The following is a 25,831-nucleotide window of genomic DNA, read 5'->3' as shown; positions in this document are numbered from 1 at the left end:
TTATTAAGTAGATATATTCAGGTAGCCTCAGGTAGACTTTGAAATGATTAAAATGTTTTTTTCAGTCTGAAACATATTTCTTCCCCTTTGAATTTATTTCCCCCCTGAATTTCTAGGAAATTTATATTTTTGCTTGATTCTAAGTTTAGTACTCTTAGTTTGGAAAGATTATCTTTTTTTTTTTTTAATTCAGACTTTATCTGCACTGTAGTAAAAAAAATATAAGGCAGAGAGCTAACCAATCTGGGCTTATATTTCCCTTTCCTCTTCTATGATCATATATTCTTGGATAGTCACTTGAAAATTTTTTAATTGTGTTGACCTTGAGGTGCCAGCAGTGATCCCTGTGGAAATGTCAGCAGTTAGTAGAGTTAGGTAGAGATCTCAGTAGTGAAAAGAGCTTTTCTTTGCTGGTCCTGGAGCCTTTTTTATGCAACCTGTTGGAGACATAAACCAGTGACTAACCCTAGTTGGGCTTGGGCCTAGAGGCGGAGGTAGAGGAAGCACCTCTGAGTTGCAGAATGGAGAGAAAATTAACAGCTGACAGGTACCTCTGGGCTGTGTGGAAGCCCTTCATCTTGAGAACATTGGGCAGGATCTGTAACTCTCATCTTTCTTTACTTGGAATACATTCTAGTTCAAGTTTCCTTCTACATGGGAGGTGCTATGATAAATCAATGGTAAGCTGTTATTGGGCAGCCTCATTTTAACAGGTTATTAGTTGCATTTTAACAGGTTATTAGACATTATGAAATCATCCAAGGAAATGACTCTAACTGAAGGAATTATGAGCATCCTCGTAGGTCAGTGGAGGAGAGGGTTGAAATTTCTTCCTGTTATCTACCCACACAGCAAGTCTCATATGATTTCTAAAGTTTTATATGATGAGGAAAGCGGTGAAGGCGAGTTTTTGTCTCATACGTTGATTTTCAACTTGTTGTATGCTCTTGCTTTGTTTTGTTCAGCAACTCACCAACCACATTCGAGATACCTTGCCAAACTTCAGGAACAAACTACAGGGACAGTTGCTCTCCATAGAACATGAGGTAGAAGCCTACAAAAACTTCAAGCCAGAAGACCCCACCAGGAAGACCAAAGCCTTGCTGCAGTGAGTCTCCTTTTCCTTCCCATGTTCAGTATTTTAAATTAATTTTTCCAGTTTGTTTTTTAAAATTAATTAATTAATTAATTTTTTAATTTAAATTTTATTTTTATAATCCCCATACAATTACAACCCCTTTATTTTTACCCCAAGCCCTCCTTTCCCCACCCCACCCCCCACCCCCTGCCTTAGTCTATTTGTCATGTTATTTTCAGTGTTTACTGGAAGAGGTAAGTAAACTACATGAGGCTTTGTATATGTTGTACAACACCTCTTGAACCTTTGTGTTTTTTGAACAAAAACTATTGATCTTATTTTGTTATAAGTTTAACCAATTGCTCATCCCCATGCCTGTTTTTTTTGTGTATTTAAAATTGGATTCTCTACAAGTGAATAAAACCTGTAGTGATAACACAGCAGGGTTTTTGTCCTTGATCTTTAGAAGCAGACATAGCTCCATTGAAAAAATCATCTGTAGTGTATAGATATCACTTGTACTTATCTTGCCTATTCAATCATTTCATGTGATCGGTCTATGTATTTTTCCAGTAAAATGAGATCTAATGATCTAATAAAAAGAGGACAGACCATTAAGGCCACTTTTAAATTTGTTTTACCTTTTTGGTAATGATTTTAATGTAGTCCTTTAAAAATGCAAAGGTGATGTATGTCTGAAGAGAGGTGAACCTATAGCTTTGAATCATACAGTGTTGTTGTAATGTTGCCACAATAAAAATATATACTAAAAGAATTACTTAAATTAACCAATTAATAAATTATTCAAATAAAAAATAAAAATACAAAGGTGAAAACTGCTAAGTAGTTTTATTTTTTCACTCCTCATGTTCTTTCTACATTATCTTGGGGTTAATAGCCTTGTCCCCTAGGGATCTTGGGTTACAACAGCAGAATTATTAGAAAATTACCATTTCCTTGTCTCTTTTATCTTTTTTCCCCCTTTCAATCTCTTCCAGCTCTTTCGGTCCTCTTATCCTTGTTCTTCAGCAACTTGCCATAGGTTTCTTTCAAGTAGAAGACAAGAAGAAAAATAAATAAAATGCACAATATAATTCCTTTATGAAAGGGAGATTTGATTTTTTAAAATTTGTATTTAATTATTATATTTATTATTTAATTATTATATTATTGTTTCTGAATTAACATTTGTTCAAAACATTGTATATGCTCTAGAGGCATCACACCTCATCAAATGTATGTTACCACACCACACCCAGCACCAAGGCACCGATAATCCTCCACCACAGTCTACTATACCCTGTGGAGAGATTTCTAAATGCTCAAATCACAAAACAACAACAAAAGAAAGCATTTTCCTTTTTTTTCAAATTTAAATTTTATTTTTATATTCCCCATACAATTACAACCCCCTTATTTTGACCCTAATCCCTCCTTTCCCCACCCCCCCACCGCCCATAGAGTGTCTCTGGTTCATAGTTGCTTGTTGATTTTGATATTTTCTTTAAAAGAAAGTGACCATGTTTTCAAGAAGTGACCATGTTTTATATTCTGTGTTAAGAATTTGACATGTAGTAATTCATTTGGCACCCACGATAGTACGATGAGATTAAGTACTGGCCATTGGGAAAGAGAAAGAGAGAAAGCAAGCAAGCATTCATTAAGCTTAAAAAATGAATGATGGGGCCTCCCTGGTGCACAGGGGGTTAAATGTCAGCACTATGAAGCTATCCACAGCCTCTGCAACACAAGTTCGATCCCTGGCCAGGAAGGTGACCTACATGGCGCAGCAGACCTCTCATGTCTCACCTGCTGCTCCCCTCAGCAGTGTATTTCGGTCGATCCACCTGTTCTGCTCCCCACTCTGTCTCTGGTGAATCCTCTCACCCTCTGCACCTCTGGCCTGTACCCCAGATCTTGTATGCATAAATAAATCTTTAAAAAAATGAATGATGATCCCATGGTGGCTCCATGGAGATGTAGGATGTGGCAGAGGGCAGTGCAGGATGCCCCTAAATTCCTGCTTTGGGTGGATAGTGCCATCCCCTGTGAGGGGAAGCACAGGGAGGCAAGGGTGAGAGAAGTTAAGGGCTCAGATTTGAACCCACTGAATCCAGGGCAGCTAACAGGAGACAGATATCCAGTAGGCAGTTATGGGCTTATATTCACATGAAAGACTGAAGCTGTGATCATGGTGTGAGGGTGATTAGTAGCTGAATAAGGGGGTGCATTTGGAATTGTTAGACCTCTGAGTGAGTGTGGTGTCAGATGAGCTATGGTTCATTTAACTATTCTATATAGTCTAGTTGCTCAAGTTTAATTCTTAATTTCAGTGTTTTTTTTTTTAATAGAGGCATGTTTTATTTATTTATTTCTTTGTTTGTTTTGTTTGTTTATACAAGCACTGGGTACAGTCAGAAGCATGGGAGGGTGAGAGAATTCAGCAGAGCCAGAGCGGGGAGCAGAGCAGGCAGAAGGACCGAAGTACACTGCTGAGGGGAGCAGCGGGCGGCAGGAGAGGTCTGCGCGCCATGTGGGACCCTCCTCCGGTGGCCGGGGAGCAGCCGGGGATCGAACCGGCGCTGCAGAGGCCGCGGGCAGCTTTGCAACCCAGCGCTCAACCGCTGCGCCACCGGGGAGGCCCTCAGTGTTTTTTTTAAAGATTTATTTATGCATATAAGAGCTGGGGTACAGGCCAGAGATGTGGGGGAGTGAGGGGGGCGGTGAGAGGATTCACTAGAGACAGAGCAGGGAACAGAACAGGCAGACTGAAACACACTGTTGAGGGGAGCAGTGGGCTAGACAGGAGAGGTCTGCCTCACCATGTGGGTTTCTCCCTGGCCGGGGATTGAACTCGTGCTGCAGAGGTTGCGGATGGCTCCATAGTGCGGTGCTTAACCCCTTGTGCCACCAGGGAGGCCCTTAATTTCAGTATTTTTTAAGTGTCATTTTATGGTTGTAACTTAATGGACAGACTGCATTTAATGACACTGGTATTTTAGACATATGTTGTAATTAATGTCTAAAATAAGAATGTGTATTTTATAGATCACATTTTAAGTGAAGAATAGCATGCAATGTTAACTCTGCCAGTAGGTGCCACTAAGAACCCCAGGAAAAGATTTGTAAGGACGAAAATAGTAAAGTAGATTGAAAAATGCAAAGATTTGTAATCTTGAATTTATTTCTCTTTCAAAAATGTAGGATGGTTCAGCAGTTTGCTGTGGACTTTGAGAAGAGAATTGAAGGGTCGGGGGATCAAGTCGATACTCTGGAACTCTCAGGGGGTGCTAAAATCAATCGTATTTTCCATGAACGCTTTCCTTTTGAAATAGTAAAGGTTAGTACCAAATGTTATTTCCCCCCTCTCGTTCACTTCATTTCCATATTCCATTGTATATAACTGTTCATAAAATATTATGTGAATGGTATGGGGCTATGGTAATTCTTTGATCAAAAGCCACTATACACAGGTAAATAAAATTGAGGAGAGACACATTTTCTTACTGAGATTCTGATTTTATTTAATGGGCTCTAAAAACATTTCAGATTCTTTCAACAAGTACTAATTGAGTTCCTGTGGTGTTTATTTGTTGTCTAATTACTTTAAAAATGTTTCTTGAGCACCTGCTCTGTGCTGGTGCAGAGCTATGAAGGGGAGAATGGCATGACATGGATTTGGAGAGAGTCTATATTGTGAGTCTAGGTACAGTGAGGTGTGCACACTTAACGATGGAAAGACAGAGAATTGTTTTAAGGAAAAGTGGAACCTGATTAGGTTGATGACTTTAAAAGAACTCTAAGTCAGCTGGATTGTAAAGGGGCCAGGAAAGATTCAGGGGAATAACTAAAGTGAGGTAAGTAGGACCATACCAAACATGGATCTACCTTCTGTTGGGTCTGAAGTTCATGCAGCATTGGGGTGGGGTGGGCCTTGGAGAAGAAGAATACAAAATATAAACACACACTTATCTCCAGAAACTTGGAAGGGATTTATGTAAGAGAGAAATTCTGAAACTTAAACTTCTTTAGCTTCATAGTTAAATGCCTCAAAAAGAGGATGGAGGAAAATTGTTTGATGTGTGAGTTTGGAAGGAGGCTTAGTAGGGCTCAGTGTAATGGGAGGCATGCAAGAAAGAAAAGATTCAAGATGAATCCCCAAATTTTGGCTTATAAACTCAGTGACTATTAGTGCCCATCAATTGAGGGAAACTGAGGAAAAGCCATGTATATGAGTCAAGAGTCTGATTTTGGATATGTTAACATTAAAAGCCATAGACCCCTAAGTAGTTTTAGGAACTGTGCTACTTGCTTCACATACAGAGGCTGGTGCTCATGTCTTGGTGTGGGAGGCAGATGGGTAAATACATAGTTTCATTAAAATGTGCTAAGTAAAGTGATAAACTTCAGCATAGGGTGCTATGGAAACACAGCCCACAGACTTGAATCCCAGCCCAAGAGCTGAAGGGAGCCGGGCTTCTGAGCTGAGTTTGGAAGGAGGAGCAGCTAGTTAAACAGGAAGTGGTGGGGGAGGTTGCTCAAGACAGAAAGGCAGGAGTGGTAAAGGCTGAGCAGGGAGTTCACACAGTGTGGGTAGGGAACTGAAGCAATTCATTGCTGTATGGCATGAAGTCTGAATGGGAAAATGAACAGACAAGGAGGCTGGAGAGGCCAAATCTCAGCAGTCAGGGCCTAAACGACAGTGTTCTCTTGATATTCCTTAGTTTAGGTATAGATTCTAAAATAAATAAATAAATAAATGGAAGGTACCTGGAACTTCTGGGAAATTCTTATTTAGTCCTCTATCCTGTTGGATTGATAAACTGTTTCTTTTTATAAAGAATCCTTGAACTCAGGTGGTTCAAGTGACCAGGGAAAGCAGACAGACAGCCTTTGTTAAACACAGTTGAATATTTCATGCATAGCAAGTTGACACTCTCACTGAAACATTCATCTGTGAATATAGTACTACAATCAACAAAAGAATGAAGAATTACATATTTGAAATGAATGGCCAGATTTCCAGAGGCATCCTAGCACTCCTTATCTGTAATAGAGTTAAAATCTGCTGCACTAAAACTCCCAGAAATCCCACATTGCCTTGAACTTTTATATAAACAGATGTTTTGACCATCTGGGTTTAGACTGGGAAAGACATGAGTATCCATTTATTAATAACCAAGTCAGGTTTTCATTCTTTAATATTCTCCAATGTTGTTATTCAAAGGAATTAAGTGTTATAACTGTGGCTCAATTTGCATCTGCAGATGGAGTTCAATGAGAAAGAATTACGAAGAGAAATAAGCTATGCAATCAAAAACATACATGGTATCAGGCAAGTGATTCACATTTTCCTTGTCTTTAGTTCAAGCTATTAAAAGAATTAATGTTTATAAATCTCTAGTGAAGTAGACTTTTCATCATCTGACCAGCATAGAATTCAGAGTTGGGAGTGAGAAATAGGAAATCTTAGTTTGGGTCCAATGGTCATTTCCTGTATTGTCATAGTCAGTCTTTTCCAATTAAAAGAACAAAAACCCTTCCTGTACTCACAGGGCTGTGTTCTGCACAATAGGGAATTTACCCATAAATAAGACTCTGTTCTTCAGAGCCTGACATTTCAGGGAGAGAGGCCTGACAATAACTTATACAGTCAGGAGAGATTAATTTTGACTGGTGTGATGGATCACAATTGTGAAAGAAAGATTAATGAAGGTGGTTACTTTTAGTGGAATCTTGCCTGTTGAGAGGATAAGAATGCTTTCAATAGTCAGAGGTGTCTGTAGTCCCCTTGTTTGGGGTAGTTGGCAATCCATGAGATGTGATAGAATGGATATTGTCGAGATTGGAGGATCAAGAAAGGGCTTAAAGTGAAGTAGGGTCAGCAAAGACACAGAGGTGGCAAATGCAGCACGTGTTCATGGTGCATTTAGACTGGAGTTAAGATGCAGACAGGAGAGCAGGGGGACATGAGGCTGGGAGTGGAACTTGTGTCTGACTTTACTCTTGCACAGAGTGGATTCATTTTCATTTACTTTCTTTAAAGAAATATGATGAACACTTGAATTTAAAACATATTTCTGAAGTTCCCCTACAGAGAGCTAAAAAAATTTAATGGAACATATATTCAATTAAGGTGTCATAAATTCAAGGTGAAAAAACTTAGTTTGCCCACTTCATAGATTATCTCACATGATGAAGTGTCCTGTCTTTTGGCAACTGGATCTCAGTTTTGCCACAGGGGTAAGTTGAGACTATTTGGAAATAGAGCCTGAGAGGGCATAGGTTGGCCATGAATGTCCATGTGATGAGTGAGTTTTCCAAAGGATTTATGACATTTGAATTAATCTTTCATTTTAAAACTTGGGTAGTCTGTTCTACAAGCCTCAACTACTATGTGTAAATTGTGTTTACAAAGTAGGAAAGAGAAAAACGTTTGTAACCAAATCCAATATTTTTCTCTTATCTGCAGTAGGATTTCTAAGTTGCCTGTTAATTTGTTCCCTCTTCCCCAAATCCAGAATACATCTCATATAGGAGAAGCTCTGTCTATCCAGATGCTCTGTAACTGTGCAGCACTAGCATTTGCATGTAGCTCGCTAATACATGCCGTGGGACCAACCACAGTTTTTAGTCTTAAAGTATTTTCACTTAACCAAAATATGATACTTTTACTTCACTTTAAAACTCCTTAGCAGACCATTTTTGCTGGATGTAATCAGCAAGTAATTCTATACCGTAGATAATGATTTACATGCAGTCACCAGTAGAGATTGGTGGTTGTTATTATTTTGGTAAGAAATGTGGTATCCTGAGTATAAGACATATTAAAGGTGTGATTATGAGGGTCCTTAGATATACTTAATTTGGAAAGTTTGTTCCCATTTGATTCTGTTAGTTATTTGAATAGCAGAAACCACCTTGCCCACTAAGGACCTGGTGGTCTTCGTTCTGCCAACACTGAGTGCTCCCTGAGCAAGGGAGGGAGACGGTCCTTCTGGGGCAATAGTGACTCTTCCTGCCAGTGTGGCAGTGGACTAAAATGTGTGCTCAGACCATTGCAAAGTAGGATGCTGTGTTCGGAGAAGGAAGATCTTGTCAGCAACAGGACTGGGGAAGGCAAGCTGTAGGAAGTGGTTGCTTTTGATCTGGGCTTTGAAGCACAGGTGGGATTTGGACAGACTGAAATTGTGGGGAAGGTGAAATGAACATCACAGATGGAGGCAGAGGCATAAAATATTAGAATGAATATATTTGTGGAAAGGCAAATGGTCTGGTTTGGATGAAACGGCATATGAAAGGGAGGAAGAAAATAACTCAAAGGAAGGTTAGAGTCAGACAGCGGAATTTTTTTTTTTAGTTTTATAAGTAAATTTATTTATTTTCTTACATCATTGTCCATTTTTGTACAGTGTTTGATTTCTCCCAGTCAGGGGAAGTTTTTTAATGTTAGACTAAACAGTGTAGATCCTGTTCTGCATCTAATGTGAAGAAATTGCAATTATAATGTGGTATGACTACTACTTAGAAATAGTAATCACAGGGCATTATGTAAATGATAAGAAGGGACACAGAGTAAAGCTTGTGTAAGGGAAGCATTAAAGATATTTCTTAAAAGAGGTACCATAGAATTGGGTGTGAAAGGAAGAGAAGTTAATCAAATAAGAAGTGAGAAGAGGAAGGGCCCGGGTCTGGGAATGGGGAGGGTCAAGTGCCCAGGCTGGGAGCATGTAGGTCTTTGGCTGCATCCAATGCTTGGGGTACAGGGTGCCTCTTACTAAACTTTTTTTTTTAGTGGACCTTTTGCTTTAATGTGAGCATTGCTTTTCCTTCCAGTCTCTCTCTCTCTCTCTCTCTCTCTTTCTCTCTCTCTCTCTCTCTTTCTCTCTCTCTCTCTCTCTCTCTCTCTCTCACACACACACACACACACACACACACACACACACACACACACACACACACATACACGGTTTCCTGAACTTTGACATGGCATGAGAAAAACATTCTTATACCAGTTTGAAATAATTATAGGCAAATGAAAAGAGATTTTCTATTTCTATTATTTTTGTAAATTCACTTGGTGCAATTTAGCCATCCTGGGCCCAAGCTAGTCCTACTTATCTGCCTTATTTTTCCTTCAGCACCTCGGGACTATATACTGGGAACTGCTGAACTCACTATAAACATCTTTCCTAAAAAGAGTGTCCAGTAATGCTGCTGTTTCAGTGAGGATCTTTTCATACTCCACAACAATTGGAGAGGGTTGCTTTTGGAATACTTTAGAAATAGAGATGTAAATTTAGGACATCATTTCTATTATGACATTCCTTTTTTTGTTGTGAAACAATGAAATTAGACAAATTGCTGTTAAACATCAAAGGTTGCACTTGGGCCATGAAAACAGCTTGGTGACTATTTTTAGATGTTAGTCATCTATGCAATGGAGTTTATTATGGAATAGCAACATGAAAGATATTACAAATGACATTATGGATAGAATAAATCATGTAACATCCAAGCTTGGGTATTTTATACCTATGTTAATAGGCATGTCATTTAAAAGATTTTTCAAAAGAGTATTGGATATTACTCAATGTATAAAATCCCATTTGCTTCCTTTTTTGCATACAGGACAGGATTGTTTACTCCAGACATGGCATTTGAAGCAATTGTCAAAAAACAAATTGTAAAGCTGAAAGGGCCTTCCTTGAAGAGTGTAGATCTGGTAATGCAAGAATTAATCAACACTGTCAAGAAGTGTACCAAAAAAGTAAGTTTGAATTATTTAATTTCTGACCAGTGCCATTTGGTCTACCCATATTTCCTACCATGTTGCACAAGTCTCTTTCCCTGATCCTTACTTTGTTATGGAAGGCTGTATGTTTGCCCAAAGGGAAGGAGTGTGAAAAGTACTGGGTGGGAATTGCTTTCATGGTAGAAGGGCATATTATTTTTTATTGCCCCTTTCCAAACAGAGTTGCTTCAATCAGAAAGTATATTTTAGTAAGCTCATTTTTTCTCTTTGTTTTAAACAGATAAACATCACTTTAGAACAATTAGATGATGGCCCTAAACTAATTTTCCTTATTATACATGGATGGAAGTAATTGTTAGGTAAAGGGGTGTGTGTGTCACTGATTTTGGGTATATCAGCAGGGAAATTCTTATAAATTATAAATCAATTCCACTTGAGCCTGGACATTTTGGGAACTCCAACCTCTGGAGTTCCAATACTTATGCTCAAATCCTACCTCTGACAGACTTGCTATTGTGCCCTTGAGCACCCTGTGGTCTAGTTAATTTCTTTGTGAAATGAGGATGATGATGGTGGTGATGATGATGATGATGGCAATTATAATAATGCCTCAGGTAAAATAATCAAGATGATGCCCGAAACCCCTGGGTGCACTTGCTGAACTGATTAGCCTTATAAATGGTGGCTAATCTATGAATGCCAATTTTAGTAGCACCCAATATTTTCTGTCTTATAATTCCATTTGAGTGTATCATGTTGCATAGTGGGAGAAAGACTTTCCAATCTCAGGATACCTGGCTGAGGAGCATGGAGGAATTATGTTTCCCTATGCATACTATAGGGAAAGAAGTACCCTCTGTTGGTAAATGCAAGAAGGGATTTAGTGATTAATAATGATGTTCAGGGCTGGGTAGCCTAACCATGACAATTAATGCAGGTACTTCTATCATTTCTTGAATGTATAAATTCTTTTCACTTTGTTTGTTTTGTTCCTCTTCCCTTTCTGTATATTCACACCAAGTAATCCTCCTGAAAAAACCAATGGGAAGAAAGAAAAAGAGAAAATGAAATATACAGAGAATGCTAATCAGTATGAATATTGATCCCTTTTCTGGTAGTGAGACTCAGATGAAGAAAAGATGGAAGTAGTAGAAAAGGAAAGCAGGTGATATCCCTAGACATCAGTACTAAATGGAGGGAGTGAAATGGAACTAGGTCAGGGTCCAGCAGACATTGTGGAAATTCAGACCCCTTCTCTAAGCCTCTTTCTTTTTTTTCACCCTTTCCCTTAATGTCCTAGTCTGTCTTCTTCAGAATATCAAAAGCCATAGAAGTTAAGGAAAGGAGAAAAAATGTATGGGGCAGAAAAAAGTTTTATATCACTTCTCCATTTGGAGACTTGGAGCCAGTTAATAACACTTCACACCCCACTGTCTTTGTCTATGACTCAAAAAGCAGCCAGTGTGAAAGGGGCCCAGGGGAGAATGATGGATGCCTTGGGGGTTGGTATGGTGTGGTGGCATATATCTGAAGAGGTGTGTTCCTGTTCCTCTGAATCATGTATAGTATTGTAAACCAATGACACCTCAGTAAAAATAGTATAATAATTGATAATATAATAATATAAATTGTCCTGATCTTCACTGACACTGAATTAACCACTATAACACCTCCTGTTAGTCACACAGATTGCTCAGCCTGTCACACAGATGCCTACTGCAGATTGCCCCTACACTCCACCTCCACCAGTTAAGCTGTCTACCTTCCAAAGACCAATTGTGTCATGTTTGTCCTAAAATGTGTTAGCTAATTCTACTTCTGATTTTAAATAATTTAAACAGGAAATAAAACTGATCAAATGCAGAAAAGACTGGTTTTTGTTTCTGTAAAAACTAACTGTTGGAAAAACTTGATAAAAGTTATCTAAAAAACTTTGCTATTTATTGACTAAATGGAGGTAGGACAATGCTAAAAGAATGTGGGGGTGTTGTGAAAACCTCAATGAGCTATGCATTCAGATTATTTCGCAAGTTTTGAGCTTTTCCCTCCACTGTAAAGAAAGCAAAACTGGAAATCATAGATGAAGGATGTGGTTTATGTAAGACAGAAGACGCATAACTCCAATCAGCAGATCCATATGCAGGGAACAGGCCTTGGCTTGACATCAAAAGATTGGCACATGTGTATACATTTATGTTTTAAGTTATATAAAGTGTTTATGGTATGTATGACTTTTTTTTTATCATTTCCCATTGTATCCAACTTACTGGAAAAACCAACAGTTGGTCCTGATGGCATGGGATGAGACAGCTTGTTCCAGACACTTCTTGGCTTTATTCTTTGCACTCCACCCTTTGAACCTCCCTCTCCCTCTCTATTGTTCTTCCTCGATCAATGGTGGTTATATATTTATACTGCCTTCTCAAAACCTTTTATATTTTGCCTTAAATAAAACCTTGCTTTCTCCCCAAGCTTGCTGTTTATCCTGCATTTCTTTTCACTGAAGGATATTTATTGACCCAAACTGAAGAATCTAATGACTGGATCAGTCATGACAGTTGCGTACTTCTTTCTTTTGTGGCTTCCAAACATCATGCATTCCTCTTCCTATAAAAAGTCTTCTGTTAGAAGAAGGAGTCCATCTTTGTGTGACAGTGATGCAAGGTGGCAGAGACCATGAGCTTAGGAGTAAAAGTCCCTTGCAATTTTTCACTGTTGGAAGAATACCAAGAAGACCAGAAAGGAGTAGGAGTTGGCACAGTTAGCTAGGGTCTAGGTGATGAAGACACAACACTTACAGGATGGCCAGGGATTAAAACTGGACCTCCAAGAATAATTTATGAAAAATACAGCCTTAAAATAGAATATGGGGCTTCCCCTCATGGCGCAAGTGCTTGAGCGCAGCACTGTGAAGCTGCCCACAACCTCTGCAGCAGGGTTCTATCCTGGCTGGCTGGAGAGATACCCACATGGTGGGACAGACCTCTCCTGTCTCACCTGTGGCTCCCCTCAGCAGTGTATTTCAGTCAGTCTACCTGTTCTGCTCCCTGCTCTGTCTCTGGTGAATCCTCTCACCCCCAGCATCTCTGGCCAATACCCCAGCTCTTGTATGCATAATTAAATATAATCTTAAAAAAAAGAAGTTAAGAGATGACAGAATACAGGAATAGGAGGTATTGGGGCAGGTATTGAGGTCCGACCCTTTGGGGAGCACCCAGGGAAGAGGACCCTGCCCAAAGGTAAGATCTGAACCTCCTTCAGCAGGGCCATATGTGGCTCACTGAACAGCAGAAAGGTTTCTGTGGTGTTATGCCAGCAGAAGTTACTAGAAATTTGCCCTCTGGAATATGCTGGAAGGGAAAAGTTGTCCTGGGGAGGCATTTTGCTACAAAAATGTTTAAAGTGGGACCAGAAGCTGTAGTGTAGCTGCCTTGCCAGTGAGGAACCTCCTTGACCCCTTCTTCCCAGTACCTAGGCCACACTTTCCCCCTCCGCTGCTGTGTTTCCCTAAGTCCAGCGACCCTCCTGACAAAGCTTCATGTTGAGCCAGCTGGCAAAGCAAAAATACTTAAAGGAGTTTGAAATATTTTCACAGAGGGGCAAGTGGTTGAATTTAGAGCTGAGAGGCAATAAGTTAACAACCAGGGTACCCACCTTTAACTTTATGACTTATTAGTCAATTCTGCTTAGATTAACTTTGCCTACCATTGAAACTCCCAGGCTGGTAACAAATGTACCAACTGTCATTTTCCCCATTTTCCCTCCAGGTTGCTGAAGATCTTGGGGATAATATCCATCTGTGTGATTAGCCTGCTGTATGTTCGTAGTCTTCAGCATCTTAATAGTTAGTGACTTTGGTGTTCTGTGATAATAATTTTTTAACTCTTTTTAAGCCACTTTATTCTTCACCTTCATCCTTTAACTTTCAGCAATTATTGGAAAGAGAAAATAGGGGTCACAAAAATGGAAACCTTAATTTCCCCTCATCTAACCCTCAAATGGATTTGTTTTCCCAGGCATGCCTCGCCTTCTCTCAATCTCTATTGCACTGATATCCCTGACCAAGGCAATGTCCCTCCTCCTGTACTCTTACCTCCTTGAAGAACTTACTCTTTTGATTCTTCTGTTTCCAGAATCATCACCTTCTCCATCACATTAAGAAAGAATCAGCATATAAATAGATTTCTGTCTCTCTTAACTTAAAGGCAGTGACAGCTATACCAAAAATCTATTGTCTGCTCCATTCCTTTCCATCATAGCAAAACTACTTGGAGAACAAGCAGTTTATGCTTGTTATCTTTACTTTCTTATCTTCAGTAAATTTTTTAATCCTCTGAAATTTGGCTTCACCCCACCACTCTATTTACATATTTATGGCAAAAGTCAACCAGAGACCTGTCTGGCAAATCTAATAGACCCTCTAAATCCTCACACTGTGTTCTACTTATTCTACTCTTTTTTGATGCTGACACTTCTTTCCTGGGTTCCTTTTCATCTTTCTCATTATTTCCTCCAAGATCCTTGAAGAGTTGTTCCATCTTTGCTGTCTCTAAAGCTGGAGTTGTATAGAGCTCATGTCTGATTTTCCTTTCTTCTCATTGTCCTCTCCCTGGCCAAACATAATCTCTTTAAAATACTGCTGATTCCCAAATCTATATCTCCAGCTCAAATCTCTTTTCTGAAACTGTCAGTTATCTACTGCAACTACTATTCTCTCCCCAACCTCTGCCATGAACAGCTTTTTAAACTAAATTATTCCAGTGTCCTCAAGATCTTTTTTTTATTTTTAATTTTTATATTCCCCATACAATTGCAACCCCCTGATTTTGACCCCAATCCCTCCTTTCCCTGCCACCCCCGCAAAGTGTGTCTCTGGTTCATAGTTGTTTGTTGATTTTGATTTTTTTTCTTTCTTATAGTTATTCTTTTTTCCTGGTCCCTTATTTAGGTTTTCTAGATTCCTGTTATGAGTGAGATGATCCTGTATTTTTCTTTTTCTTTCTGGCTTATTTTGCTGAGCATGATCCCTTTCAGCTCCATCCATGTTGCTGCAAATTGCATGTGTTTATCTTTTTTGATTGCTGAGTAATATTCCATTGTGTATATGCACCACATCTTCTTGATCCAGTCATCTATTTTTGGGCATTTGGGTTGTTTCCAAAGCTTAGCTGTTGTAAATTGTGCTGCTATAAACATAGGGGTGCAGGTGCTCTTTGGAATTATTGTTTTTGTGTCCTTTGGGTAAATACTAGGAGTGAAATTGCTGAATCATATGGAAGCTCTGTCTTTAGTAGGTTGAGGAATCTCCACACAGCTTTCCATAGTGTTTGGACCAGTTTGCACTTCCACCAGCAGTGCAGGAGAGTTCCTTTCTCTCCACATCCTTGCCAACATTTGTTGTTGCTAGTTTTTTTAATATGTGCCATTCTCACTGGTGTAAGATGGTATCTCATTGTAGTTTTGATTTGCATTTCCCTGATTGCAAGTGATGTTGAACATTTTTTCATATGCCTGGTGGCCATTTGTATTTCCTCTTCAGAGAAGTTTCTTTTTAGCTCTTCTGCCCATTTTTTTAAAGATTTATTTATTTATTTATTTATTTATACAAGCACTGGGTACAGTCCGAAGCATGGGAGGGTGAGACAATTCTCCAGAGCCAGAGCGGGGAGCAGAGCAGGCAGAAGGACCGAAGTACACTGCTGAGGGGAGCAGCGGGCGGCAGGAGAGGTCTGCGCGCCATGTGGGACCCTCCTCCAGTGGCCGGGGAGCAGCCGGGGATTGAACCAGCGCTGCAGAGGCTGCGGGCAGCTTCGCAACCCGGCGCTCAACTGCTGCGCCACCGGGGAGGCCCTCTTCTGCCCATTTTTTGACTGGATTATTTTCTTTGTTTTTGTCGAGTCTCATCAACTCTTTGTAGATTTTTGTGATCAGTCCTTTATCATTAGTGTTGGGTGCAAAAATTTTCTCCCAGTCAGTGGGGTTTCTCTTTGTTTTGGTTATTGTCTCTTTTGCTGTGCAGAAGCTCTTTAATTTGATGTAGTCCCAGCTGTTTATTTTTGCCTTCACTATCACTGCTTTGGAGGATGCGTCTGTAAAGATGTCTTTGAGGTGCATGCATGTCATGTAGTGTTTCGCCTATATTTCCTTCTATATATTTTATGGTTTCAGGTCTTATGTCTAGTTCTTTAATCCATTTTGAGTTGGTATTTGTGCATGGTGTGAGGTAGTATTCAAGCTTCATTCTTTTGCATGTAGCGACCCAGTTTTCCCAGCACCATTTATTGAACAAACTTTCTTTGCTCCAGTGCATGTTCTTTGCTCCTTTGTCAAAAATTAGTAGACCGTAAATCTGTGGGTTTATTTCTGGGTTTTCTATTTGGTTCCATTGGTCCATGTTCAACTGATCTTTCTACCTCCAGTTTAGTCACCCTCAAATCCATTCCTCCTACTGCTGTCAAAGTGTCCCTTCTAAAATACAGGCATATTTTCAATGGTTCCTCATGAGAATAAAGTTCAAATCATTTATAGTTGTATTTAGTTTCACTTTCTGAGCTTTGAATAATTCAGCTATATCTGTTGTCATTATCTACTTGTTTCTGAGGATTTGCACTATCCTCAAGATTTTTTCATGCCTTTTACATCTGCACATGTGATTATCTTTGTTAAGAATGTCTTATCCTCCACTCCATCTTTACCTGTAATCCCCTCTCATTTTTTAAAAAATACAATTTATTTATATATTTTTTACTTCATTGTTCATTTTTGTACAATGTTTGCTTTTTCTCAGGTGTAGTCTCCATAGAATTCCCACTACCAATGCACCCATGTATCATCACCATAGTCCCTTGTGCTCTTCTCTCCCTTGTTTTGACCCCTGTCCCTCTCCCTGTGGAATGTCTCTGATTTATAGTTGCCTATTAATTTTGTTTTTTTATTGTTATTATTTTTCCCCCCGAATCTTACCTATAATAAATAGTGTACAATAAACATAAGGGTGCAGGTATCCTTTTGGATTAATGTTTTTAGTATCAGATGCCCAGACTTCAAACTATACTAGAAACTCCTAATAATTAACAGAGTATGGTACTGGAACAAAACAGACACACAGACCAATGGAATGAATTAGAAAGCCCAGAAATAAAGCCACACCTATATGGACAACTAACCTTTAACAAAGGAGCAAAGAATATGCAGTGGAAGAAGGACAGTTTGTTCAATAAATGGTGCTAGGAAAACAGGACCACCACATGCAAAAGAATGAAACTAGACTACTACCTCACACCATGCACAAAAAATCAACTTAAAATGAATAAAAGAATTGAACATAAGACCTGAAACCATAAATTATATAGAAGAAAATATAGGTAATATACTCCATGACATACATCTCACTAACATCTTTATTTTATTTTTTAAAGATTTATTTATGCATATAAGAACTGGGGTACAGGCCAGAGGTGTGGGGGGTGAGATGATTCTCCGGAGACAGAGTGAGGAGCAGAACAGGCAGACTGACTGAAATACACTGCTGAGGGGAGCAGCAGGAGAGACAGTAGAGGTCTGCTTCACCATGTGGGTTGCTTCCTGGCCGGCCGGGGATTGAACTTGTGCTGCAGTGGCTGTGGATAGCTTCTTAGGTTGTATCTTAACCCCTTGGGCCATGAGCGAGACCCTCAGTAACATCTTTAAAGACTCATCTCCCAAAGCAAAGAAAGTGAAGGACAAGATAAACAGCCTGGATAACATCAAATAAAAAGCTTCTGTATAGCAAAAGAGACAGTAATCAAAACAAAGGGACACCCTACTGATTTTTGCATTCCCCTTTCATTTTTTAAGATTCAGCTCCATCATCATTTTCTCTTCCATTAAAAAATACTGTTTGAAGAAATGCTGAATTTTATATCATTGTTAGGTAAGTAAATACCTGGTCCTGAATACATACAACTAAATAAATAAATCTGAAGTCCTTACCATGAATTTCAGTACCCTTCAGGATCTTGCCCCTTTTCCTCTCTAAACTCATCTCCTCATCTCTCCTTCTCCCAGTCTACTTCAACAATAGCCTCATTTCTTCAAGAGGTCAACTCCTTGACCTCTTGGTCACTCCATGACTGCAGGACTTTTGTACTTCTCATTTTCAATGTTGGAAAACCTCTCCTTGAATATCTGTGTGGATCACACTTTTGCTTCCCTCAAGTCTCTGCTTAAATGCTCCCCAATCAGTCTTTCTCTGACTTTTCTATCCACAAGTATGTACACCTCCCTTCAAACATATGTGCACACACACACACACACATCACCCTTCATTTACTTAATAAACTTTTCTGTGCAGCACATCAGACCACATGAATTATACTCTCTGTCTTTTGTTGTTGGAAAACAAAGGGACCTTGAGAATGTAAGCTAAATGAAGGTAGGACTTGGTTTTTTAAGTTAGTCACTCTAATTACAACCCCCTAAAAACAGCCAGGTTTTCAGTAATACTTATACAATGAATAATTGAAAGAATAAAGGAATTTTGTCTTATTGACATGGCAGGTGAGTCTGCCTTAAGTATCCACTTGATTACCATCTCTAGGAGTTTGTAACAGGGAAGAAGATGCCTACAAAGCATCAGGCTTCAGTGGAGCTTTTCCATAGGTTTGACCAGAGCTACTGTGGTTTTCACTTTGTATAAAAAACAGATTATTATCTTCAGGTATTGTTTTGATACAGCATTAATCTCCTGACCTTCTATTAGGAAGTTTTCTGAATTACTTAGTGAGACTATGTCTCTTCTGATTACATTTCTGTTTGAAGTCGACCCAGCATGGACTCCCCCATGTTGACTAAGGTGAAGTTGGCTTACCTCATTGTATTTGTTTTAGGGGTTATAGGTTCAAATATTTACAAATGCATATTTTTACTCCATTTCTACCACCAAAGTTCTAATAATCCTTCACCATGCTCAGTTGGAACCCTTCTTTCCCTGAATTTTATGTCTTTATTCCTTTGCATTTGGTAAATAAAGTTATTTTCTCATTTCTCTTTTTAGAAAAAATGGTATATTCTTCCATCATATATCTTATCTTTTCTTCCACCACTGGCAAAAAATATTTGAGGTTTAGGAATTTGGGCTTTGTCCACTTAGAAAAGGAGGCTATTGTACCCAAAGCCACCTGGATGAGATATGGCTGCTTTTACCAACTTTACTTAGGTCTTCTGAGATTTCCCATGCCATTCCTAAAATGAGAGTAATCAAGAAAGAGTTTTCCCATTTACTCTTATGTGGTTTCTTGAGCTTTTACTCTCAGAGTTGTTTCTTACCTTTGTGAATATGAATGCTTCTGTTTTTTTCTTTTTTCATGACAAACCTGTGACGCCCAAATAAGTATTTTCTCACCTCCTTAGTAAATCCAATATTATGCTACACACACAAAAAAAGTGATTACTATGGATTTGGGGGCATATTTTAATGAAAAGAAATGGAATAAAATTATTGTTTGTTTTTATGAGCAGTAAAATCATTATTGCTACTCAGTTTGTAGTAAGGGGCCAACATGGGAGAGTTTATAACACTGTGATCAAAACAGAGCTCATATCATTAGATCAGCCAAACCAATCAACTCAAGTTATGTGCATACAAGAAATTTTGTTCTGGTTTTAGTTTATTTTCTCAGTGATGTTTGGTATGGAGCGATGAACAGATGGCCACCTAATAACCTGAGACTTTGCTTAAGGCATCAAACTAGTTAGTCTTGGAGATATAGAAATCTTGCCTGGTCTTGTGCCTGTTCCAAGAGAAACCTAATAGCTTGGCTCTCAAGATCTGATTAATCAATGGTTAATAAATTTTATAAGGGTGTAAGTTTTGCTTTATGGGGTAGAAATGTCTTTCAAGTGATTTTTTTCCTTTAGGGAAAAATGTGGTCCATGCTTAAAATTAAAGTTTAAAATTGAGGTTCCATCCAAATAATTAAACACTAGCCTCAATAACACTTAAAATATTAGATTTTGTTACAACATGTTTTTGTGTTTTTTTTAAAATGTGGTATTTTCTCTCAGAATAAGCATTATTATTTTTTTCTTAGAATTATGTGTTTGAAGTTTTTTTGCATGGAATCATCCTCATTGTTTAACAATACTCAGTGGAATTTTAACAATAAACTATTTAGGAAGAGTTTATCATTTAATAGATGTCAAGTTTTGTCTGGAAGCTTCACTGTATTATTTAAGCATCAAATCCTCTGAGCCCTGATCAAAGCAGATTTAACCATTTACTTATTTGTATTTTTTTCATTGATTTTTGTAAAGTATTTCTCTCCAATATAGTAATCTATAATAGAGACAACTTACTACTCAAAACTGTGATGATTTCAATATCAGGTGTTTTCTAATAAACCTAGAATAATGGATGTTAAATGAATGACTAATATGAAATAAATTTAAGAATATAAAATTGTTATATTTAACAGCAAAGACTAAATCCCTTGATTCTGTGTATGTGAATCTCCCAAATATTTAAATAATTAAAAGAGGAATAAAGGTCTAAAGGGGATGCATTCAAGATCAATTTGATCTTGACATACATGATCAGAATTTTGATGATTTTGGGAAAACATTCTCATAGCTAAAGACCTTTAATTCAGCATCTTAAACAAAAGCATTGATAGTTATAATGATTTAGAACATCGGGGAAGCCAAATGTACCTTTAGTAAGAGATTGTAGTAGAGAGTGGTGAAGGATTGAACTGAACTATCAGAGTTGAATATATTTTAAAACCAAATAACGGGTCGTGCATATTGAGCAGGGACTGCAGTGAATGAGCAAACAAAATGAGTAACAGAAAGCCTAATCAAAATTCACTTTGAATGTCAGTAGGACACATTTTTTTTTCTCCTTCTTGCATACATTATGAGAAGAAATGGGGATGGAACATTACATTCAAAACCAGCAATTAAAACCAACATTTTGACGGCCTCCCTGCAGGTACAAGGGGTTAAGTCACAGCATTATGAAGCTATCTGCAGCCACTGCATACTGCAGCACGAGTTTGATCAGAGTGCAGCCTGAGTTCGATCCCCAGCCAGGGAGCTGACCTACATGGCGTAGCAGACCTCTCCTGTCTGTCTCGCCCTCAGCAATCTTTCAGTGCATCTGCCTGTTCTGCTCCCCGCTCTCTCTAGTGAATCTTCTCACCCCCCGCACCTCTGATTTACACCCCAGTTCTTGTATGCATAAGTAAATATTAAAAAAAACCCAACATTTTGATATTTCCACTCCACAACCTTTTTTCTTTAAAAAAAAACAAAAACTGAAGAATATTTGTTTTTCACTAAGACTTTTATCTTGAGAACATAGCTGAAGTGTCAGCAGCTTTCCCCCACTCCCTGCTCCCCAGTGACTATTATTAAACCAGATATGAACAGTTTGTAGGACTGAAACCAACATTAACTGACAAAGAATAACCTCCATATAAAACATTATAAAAGTGTGTAAGTTTTACAAAAAAGGAGAGAGGAAATAGGCAATGGGGGTTTTAGATTGAACAATAGCCTCACATTTCGTCGGGTACATTCAATCCCAGATAGAGTGTGTAAAACAGGGATGGGATTACTATTATATTGCCATTATTTGGTGTTTTAAAATTAATCTTTTGCTGTGATCCCTTTTCTAAAGGTCTTTTTTTTTTTAATGGAGGTATCACTGGTTTACCCTTCTCCATAAACCACTGTTGCTTCTGCAGTTGCATCTTTGCATGAGTGTAATTCTTCATTAGTGTGATTGTCATCAGAAAGCACAGATCAACCTCCTGATAACTTGGCATGCTCTATGAGTGCAGAGGAATTGTTCTGGGGGCCTCAGGTGGCCTAGTTCTGAGTGCCAGATATGCTATGTAGGCTGCTCTAGTCAAGAACAAGGACTAGTTCCAATCAACTATCCTTTCCATGCTTTGAGATCATTTATAGGGCTCATGAAAAGTAACTGGCAGTATTCTTAATGCCAAAAAGGTTTCTGGGATGGTAGAACTTTCCCTGGAGATTGTGCTTGAAATGGAAGTTCCATTTGCATCTTGCATGCATGAAATAAACCTCCAAACAAACATAGAGCTGAAGATTCAGTAAGAGTTCCAGTAAGGGGATAATGGTTTGGTGACCTCATGAGGAGACATTGGGCTGTGATTTCTGAGGTGACCAAGGCAGCAGGGCTTCTATGCTTTTTAATGCTGTTATGAAAGCATTCTATGCCCACTATATAAAAATTTGGAAAATGCAGAGAAGCATATAGAAAAAAATAAAATTATGTATAATCTCATTCAAAAGATTATCACTATTAAAATTTTGCAGTATTTGTGTACATCTTTTTCTGTGTGCATACATTGAGACTTGCATTGTTAGGAGATTTAACATTTATATATAGTTTGTTACAACGGTGGTTCTGTGAAGGAATACAATTCGTTATCTTACTAAGATTAATGTGCATCATACGTATTATAAAATTGATTGTACAATGACCTGCAGGACCATGGAGCAGCTACCTCAGGGAGGTCTAGTTCTAACTACCTACAAGTTTGGGTAAATTTTATGTGTTATAAAAGAATTCAGGGATTTGCATAGTTTAGAGCTATATTTTTGAAGGACATCAAAGGTATACTGGGGCTTGTGACTCTGTGTGTGTGTGTAATCACATTATGTATTTAGGAGCCTAATTTTTCTCCCTTCATGTCATATTATAAATATTTTACCATGTCATTAGATATTATTTGAAATGACTGATTATGGAACTACCTTAATTAATTTAACATCTTTGTTTACTTAGGTGGTTTGTAGAGTATTATTGATTTGTTTAGCTTATTGTTGCTAAGTAATACTGTGATGGATGTCCTTATTATTTTAGCCCAGAATCCTGTGGAGTAAACAGGCTTAAAGGCATATATTTAATAAATGTGAATAAATACATTATAAATACATAATATTTTAGAGAGTTTTGATACATATTGCCAAATTGCTTTCCAGCAAATTTGTTCTCATTGACACCACTTCTTTAAACTGTACTGGCCTCAGTATATCTTCACTAGTATTAAGTCTTATGAAAATATAGAACTTTGCCAGCACAATAGTTATTATCTTTCTTTGCGTTACTATGATCATTTTCCAGTTATTTTTCTTCTATGTATTGATTTAAATTTCTTTTTGAATTGAATAATATACTTTGCCTGTTTTTATATGAGATTTTAGTGTTAGTATTATTAATTTTCAGGTATTTTTTTAATAATAATTGGAATTTACATTGCCTGTCTCATAAGCACCCACTTTTTCCACTGCTGCTATCTCAGTCTAAGTCCTTATTATTTCTCATCTGGATTGTTTCAGTAACTAATATTCCTAACAGTTAAGCAAGGATATGCCCCCTGTTTATCTTTCTAGATTTCTGTTTATCTACTCTCTTCACCATCCTTTTAAAAAAATTATAAATATATATATATTACATCATCCTTCATTTTTGTACAAAGTATGCTTTATCCTCTCAGGTGTAGTCCCCATGAGATTCCCACCACCAGTTCACCCCTGTCCCATCACTATAGTCCCTTGTGCTCTTCCCAGCCCTGTTTTGATTCTTCTCCCTCCTTCCCCCGCAGAATGTCTCTGATTTGTAGTTGCCTATTGATTTTGATTTTTAATTTATTGTTATTACTTCTCCCCCAACCCTTATTTGGTTCCTCTACATTTCTTTGATCTTACTTCTTCACCTGCATTATACCTGACCCTGTATCTTCACACGTGAGTATGTCTGGCAAGTTCTATCTTCCTTACAGTCCTTCCCCTCATACCTATGTGTAAGTCCTCCTTCTAGATTAGGGCTCCTTAAATAACCTCTAAGGATCTCTTTTTTTTTTTCCAATTGTAACAATTGTAATTAATCAATCACTTTTACAAACTAAGTCTTAGACAATTATCTGACTAATTTAGACGGGATAAGTCATTGACTTGCATTTTCTTTTTTACAATTTTTCCTAGAAATATCTGTATACCCATCTATTAGGGGAGAATTAAAAAATCCTTCTGATCATGGAATTGATTATCCCCAAATAGTAATAGACAAAACAATGGGCTTTGGAGTCCAAGGGCTTGGGTTAGAATCATGGATCAACCAATTTTGAGCTGTTTAGACTTGAGTAATTTATTTAACCTCTCTTTTGCTTCCTCCTCTGTAAAATGGTGTTAGTAATGTCATCTATTTCTTTCGATACTTGTGAATACTGACTGAGATAATTCATGAGGTGCTGAGCACACAGCTGGCACGTAGTAGATTCTATAAATGTTAGTCACTATCTTTTTCATTCTTATTTCCTTCTCCCTCATCTTTGAACTATATTAAGTTCCAATTCTAGGTTTCTAATTTCTCCATAAGGAAAATCTCTGCTGGTTCTAAGTTTTCCTTTAAGGCAATGTAGTTACTTCTGAGTATCGTTTGCAGAGTCTCTTCACATTCTAGCATTCTTCTTTAGGTGTTCATAATATTTCACTTTTGCTTCCAGAATTATAGTGCCTATTTTCTATGAGACACCATAATTTGTGACTGCTTCCTTTTTTTGCGTGGTGCAAATTTTTGAGTATCAACACCCAAATCTGTGTTTCCTGACAGTTGGCAAATTTTCCCAGACTCTGCGAGGAAACAGAGAGGATTGTTGCTAACCACATCCGTGAGCGAGAAGGGAAGACAAAGGACCAGGTAAGGAGAGGCCATGGTGGGGGACAGGGTCCTTTTGGGCAGTGAAGATTTTCTCAAGGTTTTCTGGTGGTTTCCAGAGGTTGGCCTATCCCTGAATAGAAAAAAATAGCTGAGAATGCAAACCTGTTTATTCTTATTTATGAATTTTTATAGTACATATGTTACTATGCTATATTAACATCTGTATATCATTTATATTAGCAATATAAACAGATGTTAAAGACTTTATGAAGATAAAATTTAAAAAGTCATACTAGGAGTGCCATTATTTTTTTCTCAATGCTCCATGGATCATAATGTGTACCCCTAACACGTATGTACATGCCCCTTTGAAAACTTCTAATCCAGAATGAGATCACATTTTTCTCTTTAGGACAAAATTTTTTCTTAACTTTTAATGGAATCCTTAAATGCCATGAAAAATGTTCGGTGTTTTAATCTTTTTTTCCTGAGAATGGACAAAGCTATTTATCAACTTGTCTATGCAAACTATCATTGGAAAGAAAAAACATATAGGAACCGCTTAAAACAATTCTAATGATTTTGTTAATGTGTATGGTTTGTAGGGCATGGCCTTGAAATTCTCTTCTAAACTAGCACTGTGAATTAGAAGGATTCATTTCAAATGAAGATAATTGATTAAAAAGTTTAAGGACTTCATGAAATTTGTCTTCAATTTAAGTGGGGATTTTTTTTTTCTTAGTTCTAAAACATGATAATAGGAAACACAAAGGTTTTCAGATGCTCTTCTGTTCCAGGACACAGCTGGGAATGTGACAGCATGGAGAAGACACTGGACTTGGGCCATGTGTTCTCCACAAAATAACAGTTTGTTCTTGTGCAAATCACTTCTCTGGAATGTTGTTTTCTCATGTACAATGATGGGATGTTGGTCTATATTATGTCTGAAGTCACTGTAGATTAGAGTTCCATTCCTAGATCTGTGCTTTTCAGGTGAGTTGCAAAGGGGGAGGGAGAGAGAGAGAAAAGAAGGAAGCTGAAACAGACCAGAGAGATACAGAAAGACCACAGGGAGAGAAACACATGCAACATGCAAGGGGTGTTGGTGGGTGGACTGGGGGTGGGAGGAGAAGGTAAAGAGATAGAGCAATAGAGGCCCAGCAGGTTGGGACACTTGTGAGTGACGCCGCTAACACCCACTTTTTGCTTGAGCTTTGCAATTCATAGCTACTACTTTTTATCATCATACTCTAGCAGTTAATTAACCTTTATTCATAGTTTACATTTGTTTTTCAATTTTCTCAGTCTTGGATAACCACAATAG

The 25,831-nt window shown here is 38.1% G+C and overlaps 1 protein-coding gene across 6 annotated transcripts in view; it reads left to right on the top strand.

Moving 5' to 3' along the window:
* The window catches only part of DNM3 (dynamin 3), a gene marked incomplete at both ends in the record, with an annotated part of 492,105 nt that overhangs the window by 174,397 nt on the left and 291,877 nt on the right, over positions 1-25,831 (top strand). For all 6 annotated transcript variants that reach the window (XM_084251016.1, XM_084251015.1, XM_084251013.1 and 3 more), the window contains 5 exons: positions 966-1,108; positions 4,283-4,418; positions 6,346-6,413; positions 9,710-9,848; positions 24,460-24,546. In XM_084251016.1, the coding sequence (XP_084107142.1) occupies positions 966-1,108; positions 4,283-4,418; positions 6,346-6,413; positions 9,710-9,848; positions 24,460-24,546 (573 nt within the window). The remainder of the gene's footprint in view (positions 1-965; positions 1,109-4,282; positions 4,419-6,345; positions 6,414-9,709; positions 9,849-24,459; positions 24,547-25,831) is intronic.

This window comes from Talpa europaea, assembly GCF_964194135.1.
Source record: "Talpa europaea genome assembly, chromosome: 12".
Classification (NCBI taxonomy): Eukaryota; Metazoa; Chordata; class Mammalia; order Eulipotyphla; family Talpidae; genus Talpa; species Talpa europaea.
Note: the sequence above shows the minus strand (reverse complement) of the source record. Positions and strands in the feature narration are given on the sequence as shown.